The following is a 10,713-nucleotide window of genomic DNA, read 5'->3' as shown; positions in this document are numbered from 1 at the left end:
ACTTTTTTGCAATTTATGTAATTACTATGGACTTAATGCAGACATATTATTAAAATATGGGCTATAACAGTTGTATTGATGTATAGCAACTTGAAATGCTCCCACAAATGGCACTACAGCATGTAAAAAAATAATATAAGCTCTGGTGGACTTGGTTCTATAGTAGGTCTTAAAGGGTTAAATAAATATCGTCAAATAATCGTGATCTCAATTTCAGTGAAAATAATCGTGATTATCATTTTTGCCATAATCGAGCAGCCCTACAAGGATTGATATTGGAACTCTATTACCCAGAGTTCCTCATGTGTGACGTAGGTTAAAAACAGTTAAAAACATCCTGCCTCCTCGGCTCGACCGTTAGTGGCGCTGAAGCTAACGGGAGCGGAGGGTGCTGTCCTTCTGTTGGTCGTTTCTCCGAAAACTCATAAAAGAACTCCACATTAGAAAGTAGGCCGCTCAGTTTAGAGATAATGGCGGAAGGAGACAACAAAAGCGTGAACTTGATGGTAAGTATGAAGCATTTTTAAAACCCACTATGGCGAATTTAAGGGCTCGTGTTCGATGTAGGCGTGTTTGTAGCAGGAGAGTTAGCCTCACACGTCGCTGCTAATCTGACGGCGCTAACACTACTGTGGTGTTTAGAGATTCGTGTAAATAGTGTGAACTTTGCACATGGGGGCAGCTGAAAAGTCTAAGCTAAGCGATTTAACCCTGATCGCTTATCCGTCCGTCCGTGCTGACCGCAGCTAACCTTAGCTCGCTGACTAGTTAGCATGCTTATTTTAGCTTCAGCAGCGGGGACGCTTCCTTTTTGTGGAGGTGCTGCCTCGCCCTAACGCAGAAATCATTTTAAAGCTTTAAAACAAACTGAGATCGAGTCATCACACGCTCATTCGACGTGGTTTGACAGCCTGTGTTTGTCCCCGGTTATTTCTACGTGTAGTGCACTGTCACTGCGCCGTCTTATCACCAAAGATACACACCCTGTTTATCAATTTGCTTCTCAAATAGACTTCTAGGCCACAAAACACACAAACTGAGAGCCATATAAAGGAGTATCGTTACATTCAGGTGCTCTGTGTGTGAAACAGCAGGATAAACCCACATTATATGACTTTAAAGGTGCTAGTTGCTCTTCCAGAGGCAGCACAGTAATGTCACCTTTATACTAACTCCTGGAGAGACTGCCCTCCTGAGTACACAATCCCCTCAGATTACACTGATATCGCACAGTTTGGTGGTCAGTTAGGTAATGTGTAAAGGTTTGTTTGTGTGTTCAGGCCCAGGAGACGGCCCAGCTGGAAGAGCAGCTGCAGTGCTGGCGTGAGGTGATCCTGGCTGGGGATCAGGTCCTGCGTTGGGAGAAGCCCTGGTTCCCCGGAGCGCTGATGGGCGCGACCACCGTGCTCTTCCTGTGAGTCTGCTTCAGAGTGGGCGCTACACAGCTGGCACCACACATTTCCTTCCTCTCAGCAGTGATAGCTATCTGTTACAGGAGAGCAGGGAGAGGCTGGCCATGTCTTATATTCAATTTTTATAGTTTACATCTGCCAGCGACTAAAAGCAGCCCGGTTTGATCTCAGATTAGCTGAGCAAAGTAAACCAAGGTGGAATTACTCAGATTTATTTCTTCCAGTGTAAAACTAACAGTACAAAGTGTTATGTCTTTGATCAGGTATTTTTCTGATTTAATCAGCAGTCTGATGGTTGGTTGACCATCACAGTATTTTAAGATTCTGGTGGATTCCCTGGATTTATTATTTTGTAGTACATTTTGTTTAAGTGTGTCTTTATGTAGATTTACCTTCAGTCAGGAGTATAAATTATTCAAAAACTACTTTAAGTATTTGACATAGGGCTATAGTCACATCATAACTGTAAGTCTTTTCTGGTTTTGGGTTGGTTGTAATGTCACTTTTTGTTATCCATTTGCACTTTTCTTACAACTGTTGTGTGCAGGTGATTCTGTCTCTAGGTAAAATCTCTCTTGGAGTATCTCTGCTCGTTTCCCATCCTTCAACTGTCTGTACTGCACAGAGGCCTTCCTGTCTGCTAACGTACTGCTATAATTGCACGGCAGCTCTGGATGGTGTAATTTAGGATGTGTAACGTGTTAGTGGTGCACAGCAGCCATTTCTATCTTTGCCCTGTGGAACTGAGTTAGCTGTGGAGTGTTGTCTGCTTTTGTTAACTTAAATGAGTCGTATAATTACAACCATGAGTGAACAGGGTGCAGAGCTAATACAGGTCCGCTTCCAGTGTGCGGCTTCTGGTCAACACACACACACACACACACACACACACACACACACTCTTATTTAAACCACTAGAAAAACCACGGTAGACATTTGAACTGTTTCTTGTAGTGTTCAAGCTCAGACCGTGATGTTGTCAGAGCAGCACTACGATTACAAAACCGCTAACAAACAGATGTTTTTAGTTTTCAGATCGATGAACCAAAGAAATCCAAAACGATGATTTTGTCAGTCACACTACTCTTACTCTCTTCCAGACACTTGTGCTCTCGGTTAGTAAAGCAGGCGTCACCACAGAAAGAACAGCAGTGTAACCTGTATCCTGCGGGGTGAAATGGAGGCTTTGGCAGGCTGATTCTTGAGGCCTGATTTATTACTAAATACGATAATAATTAATTGCCTGTGACAAGTAATACAAGCCCACACTGATGTAAAACGAGTGTCCTAATTACAGTTTTCCAGCTGGTTGTCAGAACACTCAGCTTAATGTTAATCTTTTCCACATTGTTGAAACACAAAGCAAAACAATGCAGATTAGCTTCTGCTAAATGAGCTTCGGTTGGGCCGTTATTAGGTTATTCCTGAAATCTACTGAAGGTGAATCCAGACTGGAACACTGCTGCACTGTTTCTGATGCCTTCCTGCTTGTTTCACACACCCTCAGTGTTCATGTCTTTCAGCTGCAGGTGCTTTGTACGCTCCAGCGTTCATGAGCAGAGATCCCCAAATCGTAACAAAATGAAGGCGTGATTTTAAACAATGAAATGTTCAAACCCGTTCTGCCTGTTTTGTGTTCGTCCTCCAGGCTCATCTACTACTTGGACCCATCAGTGCTGACCGGCCTGTCCTGCACCGTCATGTTGCTCTGCCTGGCCGACTACCTGGTGCCCACCCTCGCCCCCCGAGTGTTTGGCTCCAATAAGTGGTGAGAGCTCTGTCATGTTTGCTTCGCCCCTATGTAGACAGGTTTTCCTGTTTTGTCAGTCAGTTCTGAAGGCTTCCTACATCACTCTGGCTTCAGAGATGACCTCCAGCTTTGGTCTTTGACTAAACTGAGTTGTGAAAGAGGACGATGTATATTATCGCAACGTTCAACAGACTTCCACAGGAGGATGAAACTGGATGCTTATCAGGGTTTCAGGATCGTTCCAACTCAGTCTTAACTATGAGCGAAGCAGCTTCATATGACTTTGTTTCTGTGTCTTTGATTTTTTTTTTCCTGCAAGTCAGAAGTGATGAAGCAACAGAGAGGGTGATCTCAGATGGTGTAATGAGAACAGCTGTGTGAGTGAGCACAACACATGTCATGGTCTAACTGGACGATAACCAGTTAAACAGTCCACTGAGGAGGAAGCTAATAAATTCTGAGGTAACATGAAGCTGAAGGGGAAAGGTGAGCAGAGAGAAGGAAGACGTATGGTTTAAAAAAACAAAAACAGGAGGTGGGGGGGGGGGGGTTTCCCTCCAGCTGTGCCGGTTTAAAGCAGTGGTGGTCTGGCCTGCTGTAGAAGCCAGAAACAGTTCATGTCTCACACGGGTTTTGCTTTTATTTACTGCTATTTAGGGCTGGGCCATATCATACCGTTCACGGTAATACCGCTACAATGTCAGCCAACGATAAGAAAATGAAATATGGTGATAGAAAGTGGGTAAAACGCGCATGCGCTGTGCCTTTGTTTTCATACGCACATGGCGGAAAAAGCATGACGGAGAACGAGAAGGGCGAAAGCGGATCGCTGAATGAAACGATGAACCTGAACTGGTTTGTAAAAATGCAGCTTCACTGGTGTGGAACTGGTTTAGCTTTCGTCCATCAGATACACAACAAAGCACTATTTTTGGTAGCGCATGCTACCGGGCCGTCGTTATTACCGTGTTGTTTGGAAAATACGGCGCACTTAAAATCAATCCTTTGATTTTTCTGAAAGTCGACAGAGCCCCTTATAATCCCGTGTGCCTTATGTATGAACTCTGTGTTTACTGACCTCGAGACGATTTTATGTGCACGGCGCTCGAAAATCTGTCAGATGCTTTAGTACTTTAGTGCTTGGTGGATTGTCAGAGCATTACGGCTATCGTAGGCGGAGCCTCGCGGAGTGATACGTACTGCACTTCAACATAATATTACTGTGTGTGTGTGTGTGTGTGTGTGTGTGTGTGTGTGTCGTCTAGTTTCCACTGGAAATGCCTTTTGGTTAAACTGTCAGCGAGGAGTTTGCATTTGCACTGTTACATGTTTATGTAACTTTAATGCACATTAAAAAAAACAAACAGCTGCTTGTTTAAGTGAAAATACATTGACTTTTTTTTTTTTTGCACAAATAAAGTTGTGGAGTTGTAAAGTATTTTGTCTGGTGTCAGTTATATCGTCAGTTATTGCAAATTTTCACATGTATATCGTGATAAATATTTTTGGTCACGTCGCCCTGCTCTACTGCTATTTACATGAAAATGGGTCCAAGCTGAATTTTGGACCGTCCTAGTTTGTTTTCGGAGGATGGTCATCAGTAAGTCCACGCGACCTGCCCAACAAAACGTGCATGTGTAGGGAAACCGATGGTTTTGAAAGCCTCTACAGAACTGACTGTGTAAAATTGCCCCGCCTTCATAATGAGGGCGGCTCACCTGGAGAGTTAGTTGGTTAAGACGAGTTGTAAAGCCTGTTGGCTGAGCTGCACCTCTCATCCTCTTTGTTTGTTAGTAAAACATAACAAACTAGATTATTAGAGACCTGCAGCCAAAGGGGCGTTTCATTTTCAGTTCGAGGTAAATGGCAGACTGTCCCACGGCTTCACGAAGCTTCGGCAGTAGCCAGCACTTGGCGAGCAGCCCGTTGATTCAGCTGTTTGTGTTGGATGGTGACAACCAGACACCCAGGACAGGATAGGATAACAGCCTTCAGTTGGCACGGTGTGCTGCACCTCATCCTCCAGCTGATATAAAAGCTTGCATCAGCAGAGCGTGACCTGCACTGCTTCACACTCAACACAGCCTCTGGGTGATGATGTACAGTTTTTGAGATTCTCGCTTGTTTTTAATCTACCACTGGGGGCTTGGTTTATGTAGGGAGATTAAAAAGCCTGTTTACATTTTCGGTTACAGCCTCGGGATGATGAGCTATTTGTCTGCAGAGCCTGACAAATGTCCTTTGATCTCACTGAGACGGCAGAAAGCTGGCGTATCTGTGCGAGTCTGTAACACGAAGCTGGTCACGGTCCCTGTTTGGCTCCCCGACAACAAGGACTGAAATAGGGAGCGATGGCGAAGCAGAAAATAGAGGTCACTCTTCCCAGCTGTCCCCTCTTGTCCTTCACTGTTTGAGCTCTTTAGCCTTCACAGCAGTGCAGCGTGGGATGTGGTGTTCCAGTTTATTGGCTGTGAGGCAAATTATGGTCGGAGATTGTTGTTGGGTGATTCCCAAACAGTGAAACTTCCACCTGTCAGTGATTTTGCTTGTTTGTCTTACTGAACTCCAGAATGTGAGAAAGTTTGGAACTGAACTTCAAGCAGAGCTGGTTTGTGCTGCGAGCAGCCCGGGAGAGTTTACTCTGTACCTGTAGTGATGTTGATGGGCAGCACCTCTCCTGTGTCTCCTTTATGGTTTGTCAGGTACACGTTTTATAAATGGAGGATTCTATTCTCCTGCCTCTTATCCAGCTGGTAGCTTGTGTTCAGTAGACCCAGTTCTTCCCCTGATCAGGTTCTTGGTTCTGGTTCTGCTTAAGCTCAGAGCAGCACAAGTTGCAGTCAGCTGGGCCGCTAAGCAACCGCAACTCAGTGCTGTTACCTGGTGACAGGAGGAGGTTAGGTGGACCTCCTCCTGTTGTAGGTTGGATTTTCTAAAGCAGAAAGTGAGGAAGTTTAAATATGCTGAGAAGCTGATATTGAAGTTTTTTGCCCCGTGATCTGAAATATTTGTGCCTGCTGCAGCTGATCATCTGTGAGTCAGCTGATCGTTTCAGCTCTAATGGAGCTTTGACATTTATTAGGTCACATTAAAAACGTTAATGCAACAACACTGTTTTTTTTTTTTTTTCTCACTCTCATTGGTTTAAATAGAGCTAAGTGTTGCAGGCGGCTGTGTGTGACTCACTGGCTTCCTCTTGATGGTGAGATTAGGAAATGTTGGTGAAAACCTTTCTTCAGGCCTGAGCTTTAACTCAGCAGAAACTCTGCAGCCACTGTCTGTAACACCTTGAACTCTGCTCCTGCAGGACCACCGAGCAGCAGCAGCGTTTCCACGAGATCTGTGGGAACCTGGTGAAGACTGAGCGCCGCATCGTGGGCTGGTGGAAGCGCCTCTGCACCCTCAAGGAGGAAAAACCCAAAATGGTACGCTCAGAGCTTTCACTTTGATCCCAACCCCTCCAAAACCAGCATTTTTAAGACATAAATTCCCAATCCTGCATCTGATGTTGCAACTAAACACCTCACTATAGTAGTTGCAGTGTAATCGGCTGCCTCTTGCTGGTCTCAGCCATGCTGTGTGTTTGTAGTTGGAAGCTTTTGACCGTGTTGCAGTCGGTGAAGAAGAGGCACTAAACTTCCCACAATGTTCCCAGGCTCCAAAATGAATCACATTTGCACAAAGTTCTGATAAGCTGATCTTTGTAGGCTAGCTTAGCGTGCACAGTGAAGGGGCTGTATCTGATTGGCTGCTGAAGGCAAGCGTTTAGTCCCAAAAACAGTCTGACCTTTGCTTTTGGTCTGAGCAGAGTTAAAGTCTAACTTGCCCTGAGCTACAGGGAACCTGAATGAATCAAATAAGCTGCAGTAAATGGAAGTTTTATTACAACAGGGAGCTCTCTCTGTGCTCCAGATAAAAATATCAGCTGATCTGACTTTGCTGCTCCACTTAGCAGACCTCAAACTGGGTCATGGGCAGCCAGAACAGAGTTTTTCACAGCCTGTGTGACTCGTTCTCATTCAGTGGCCATTCTGACTCTTCTTTCTGAATGATGACTTGCTAATGAAATTGAGCTGAATGTAACCTGACCTCCTGATCTCCACAGTACTTTGCCTCAGTGATCAGCAGCCTGCTGGCTGTGGCCTGGATCGGACAGCAGGTGCACAACCTGTTCCTGACGTACCTGATCGGTGAGTATACTTTCACTTGACTACAAAAAGACTGTTTTGTTTATCGCCACTGTTATCAGCCATGTTTCACTCATATCTTTGTGGGTTTCTTTCCTGCACTCTCCCCTGCTGGCTGCTGTCCAATCACACGCTCCTTCATGTCTCAAATTGTTGAGCTGTCAAGTCACTTTTAATAATATTATTAGGCAAACATCTGGTGAGCGGTTCAGACCCGGTGTGACTACCAAAGGTAAAGCACTCGTACCTCGTGTGCCGTCAGGTTTGGGCTTTGTATCAGTAATCGGGTCTCACTGTAAACACGCTTCAATACCACTCTGACATAAAACGACACAAGTCTTACTCTAATGCCAGATTTTATTTTAAATGTGCTCTTCAGTTTGTTGTTGTGCATTAGATGTTTTTGCACAAACTCCACATCAGGTCAAAAACAAACTCCGATGTGGCTTCAGGGGTTTGTGATAGAGACGATGTAGGAGAGCAAGCTGAGGGCGAGCCGTGTTCCCGGCTTCCAGGTGAAACTCCGGCGCTCAGCTGCAGACCTGTTTGGATGATGCCAGCAACCTTTAAAGAAGGTGTTACACTCCTTTTAGAGAGAGAGAAACAAGAGCTTGCTGCTCATCCCACACTGCCCGTTTCTTTCTTTTTCTGTCCTGGGCTGATTTTCTTTCTTTTTTCAGTTCTTCTGTGGGGGGGGGACCCGGACAGTTAATACTGTGAGACTTGTTCACCTCTTGGTTTGGCTTCCTCTGCTCTGTCGCTCCAGAACACAATGATTTATGTCCTTAAACCTCTGTGTAATCCTTCACACACAGGCTGAAGTGGACATAGTCTTTGACATTTTGCTGAAGGCGTGCCTGCAGACCCCGCCCACCTTCATTCTGTTTTAAGAGATTTCGGTTTTAATGAAAGGCCCGAGGCTCGCAGAGTGTCGGGATTAAAATGAGAAACCTTAAATGCTCGTCTCTGCTCTCGGGTCCTTCTTTAAAACTGCTTTCGCTGAATGTGGAAGTTGAGCCTTTCGTGCATTTTCTGCGGACAGAAACTCGTACGTGACTGAAGAGGAAGGGGCACTCGTGTTCATCAGCAGTTTTAAATGCTTCTGTGTTCAAGTTAATTTAATGGCCGATGGTGCTTTAGACTGATATTTATCTTTGATATTTGGCAGGTTTTTGCATGTTTGAAGCTCTGCATGTGGCTCTGAGTGGATCAGGGGTATTCATTATTAATGGGGCTGATTGTGGAAGTCTTTACAGAAACGTGCAGTAAAACCTGAAACCATGTCTCACCGCTGCAGAGGGCGAACACGTCTTAAAGCTGCCGGGGGGGGGGTTAGATCAGCAGGTCTGGCGAGCTGTGAGTGGGCTAATCCCCACTTACATAAGCTGAGACATGTCGAGTGTTCCTCTGACAGAAACAGAGCAGAAAGGCAATCAGAGGTCATGTGACTGTGGGTTTTAATCTGGTTGCTCTTCAGGCTCGTCTGGTTAAGCAGCTGCTTTCATGTGAAGACTTCATCTGCCAGCATCGGGTGGAGTACAAGCAGCGGGTGGAGTACAAGCAGTGGCTCCTCACAGTCTTTCTTAAATCAGTGGCTAATGTTCCTCGGGCTGTGCGGTGTCAGTGAGTCACTGCTCAGAGAGCTGAGTGAAAGCTGTGAACAAGTCACTGATTGTTCTGACATGAACACGGGGAGTGATGCCAAGTGAGCCGTGAAAACCAACGCAGGTTTTCAGCCGATGCTGGCTTTGAAGGGAAACGCTGATCTGACAGAGTGAAAGTATTTTTCATATCGGTCAGTCTTGCAGAATACAGCAGAACCTGAAACCATCGACACGCCGTCACTTTATCCCTGCTGTGATTGGTGGTTGGAAAGCTCGATGCAGCCACACTGAAGTCGTCCATCGGTCTGTCCATTCAAAGCGATCCTGGTGGGTTGAAACCGGACGCGTGTGCCGCCTGATCATCCCGGATAATCCTCTCTGGTCATTAGACTGAGCGTGTGCAAAATTAACCGTTTCATTAATTTGACCTCGCAACCATGAGGTGTTCTTTCTCTACTCGATCACAGGCGCTGCCCCCTGGTGGCAGCATAAGAGCAGTTTTATTTTTTATTTGTTAGTTTAAATTCTGTTTCAAAATAAGAGCCTGCAGGTGTTTCACTATGATAGATTATTGGCAAGTAAGAAAATTAAAGCCACTTTCACCTTTGACCTTCAGTTTTGTGACAGTCAGGTTTGGATGATTTCATTTTTCTCACAGGAGCAAACTGTGGTTTCAGACACACAGGCAGCGTGTCAAAGTTCATCAGGTGCTGTCTGTAAACGTTTCAGCGCTCAAAGCGTCCGATTTAAAATCTTTGCACACTTTTTTGTTCTTCTCGTTGCAGTGAGCTTCCTGCTGCTGCTGCCCGGCCTGAACCAGCACGGCATCATCACGAAGTACGCCGGCATGGCCAAGAGGGAGATCAACAAACTGATGAAGCAGAAGGAGAAGAAGAACGAGTAGATGAGCGTTCGCTGTGAAGAGGGGAATCTCTGCAAGACGAGAAAACGCAACAGGACGATGGGAAAGTGGAGGAAAGTGAAGAAAAAGGAGCAGGGGAGTTTAAAAAGTCCTCCTGCTGCCCGGGTCTCTGCACTTTGTTTTGATTTTCACACAGTTTCATTTCTCACACACACATTTAAACCTCATCACACACAAGGTTTTATTTTGCTTTTGAATTAACCTGCCATGCATGCTGCCACCAAATGAAGGTGATCACACGTGGAAATGTCCCAGTCAAACATCATCCTTCTGTTTCTTAGATCAGCTGTGCTTCGCTTGAAGGCGTCGATGCTTTCAAAGCCGTTCCCTCTACTTAGACTACTGAGCAGTTTGTGTAGCATTGCTGCCTCATTTTAACCTCTCAGACAGCAATGATTATTTTTTTGGGGGGGGGGGAATTAACAGCAGGTCTTTTTACGTTTTTGTGCTTCTTCTGCTTCACTTGTGTTTGAATTTAGTGCTGAAAACAAAACTGGATTTGAAGCGGAGCTGAAACTGTTCGTAGAGACAGGCCTACTGCTGTACCGCTGCTAGCTGGACTCTGTTAGTGCTGGGATGAAACCCCACAGTGCGTCGGTGACGTGGGGCGTCTCTGTAAATAGGCCCCACCCTTTCTTCTCTGTCCCCGTCTGTCCTTTTCTTGTTATTTATGTGTTCGTTTCTCCTCAGTCTTCTTATTTCTGGTATTTCAACTCATTTCATTATTTGTGTTTATTGGAGATCTTTACACACGAATAAAGTGATTTAAATGAGGTTGTTTCTTGGTCTTCATGTGTGTGAGCCCTGCCCTCCTTCCAGACCTGCACTGTCCTGACCG

The 10,713-nt window shown here is 45.3% G+C and overlaps 1 protein-coding gene across 1 annotated transcript; it reads left to right on the top strand.

The window, feature by feature from the left end:
- The first annotated feature begins 335 nt into the window (after window positions 1–335).
- Window positions 336–10,649, top strand: arl6ip1 (ARL6 interacting reticulophagy regulator 1). Its single transcript, XM_005739892.2, has 6 exons — window positions 336–506; window positions 1,281–1,414; window positions 3,061–3,180; window positions 6,470–6,587; window positions 7,268–7,352; window positions 9,739–10,649. Exons 1-6 carry the CDS (start codon window positions 471–473, stop codon window positions 9,855–9,857), a joined length of 612 nt encoding a protein of 203 aa, XP_005739949.1. The 5' UTR covers window positions 336–470; the 3' UTR covers window positions 9,858–10,649.
- Window positions 10,650–10,713: the final 64 nt, after the last annotated feature.

This window comes from Pundamilia nyererei, unplaced genomic scaffold (genome assembly GCF_000239375.1).
Source record: "Pundamilia nyererei isolate P.nyererei 1_Seehausen unplaced genomic scaffold, PunNye1.0 scaffold00095, whole genome shotgun sequence".
NCBI classification, from domain to species: Eukaryota; Metazoa; Chordata; class Actinopteri; order Cichliformes; family Cichlidae; genus Pundamilia; species Pundamilia nyererei.
The sequence above is the reverse complement of the archived record's forward strand: the minus strand, read 5'-3'. Positions and strand labels throughout refer to the sequence as shown.

Excerpts from the sequence above, each read along its gene's own strand:
- arl6ip1 (XM_005739892.2), top strand. The coding sequence starts at position 471 with ATGGCGGAAGGAGACAACAAAAGCGTGAACTTGATG. Across the intron at positions 507-1,280 it reads ACAAAAGCGTGAACTTGATG|GCCCAGGAGACGGCCCAGCT; the intron begins GTAAGTATGAAG and ends TTGTGTGTTCAG. Across the intron at positions 3,181-6,469 it reads GTGTTTGGCTCCAATAAGTG|GACCACCGAGCAGCAGCAGC; the intron begins GTGAGAGCTCTG and ends CTGCTCCTGCAG.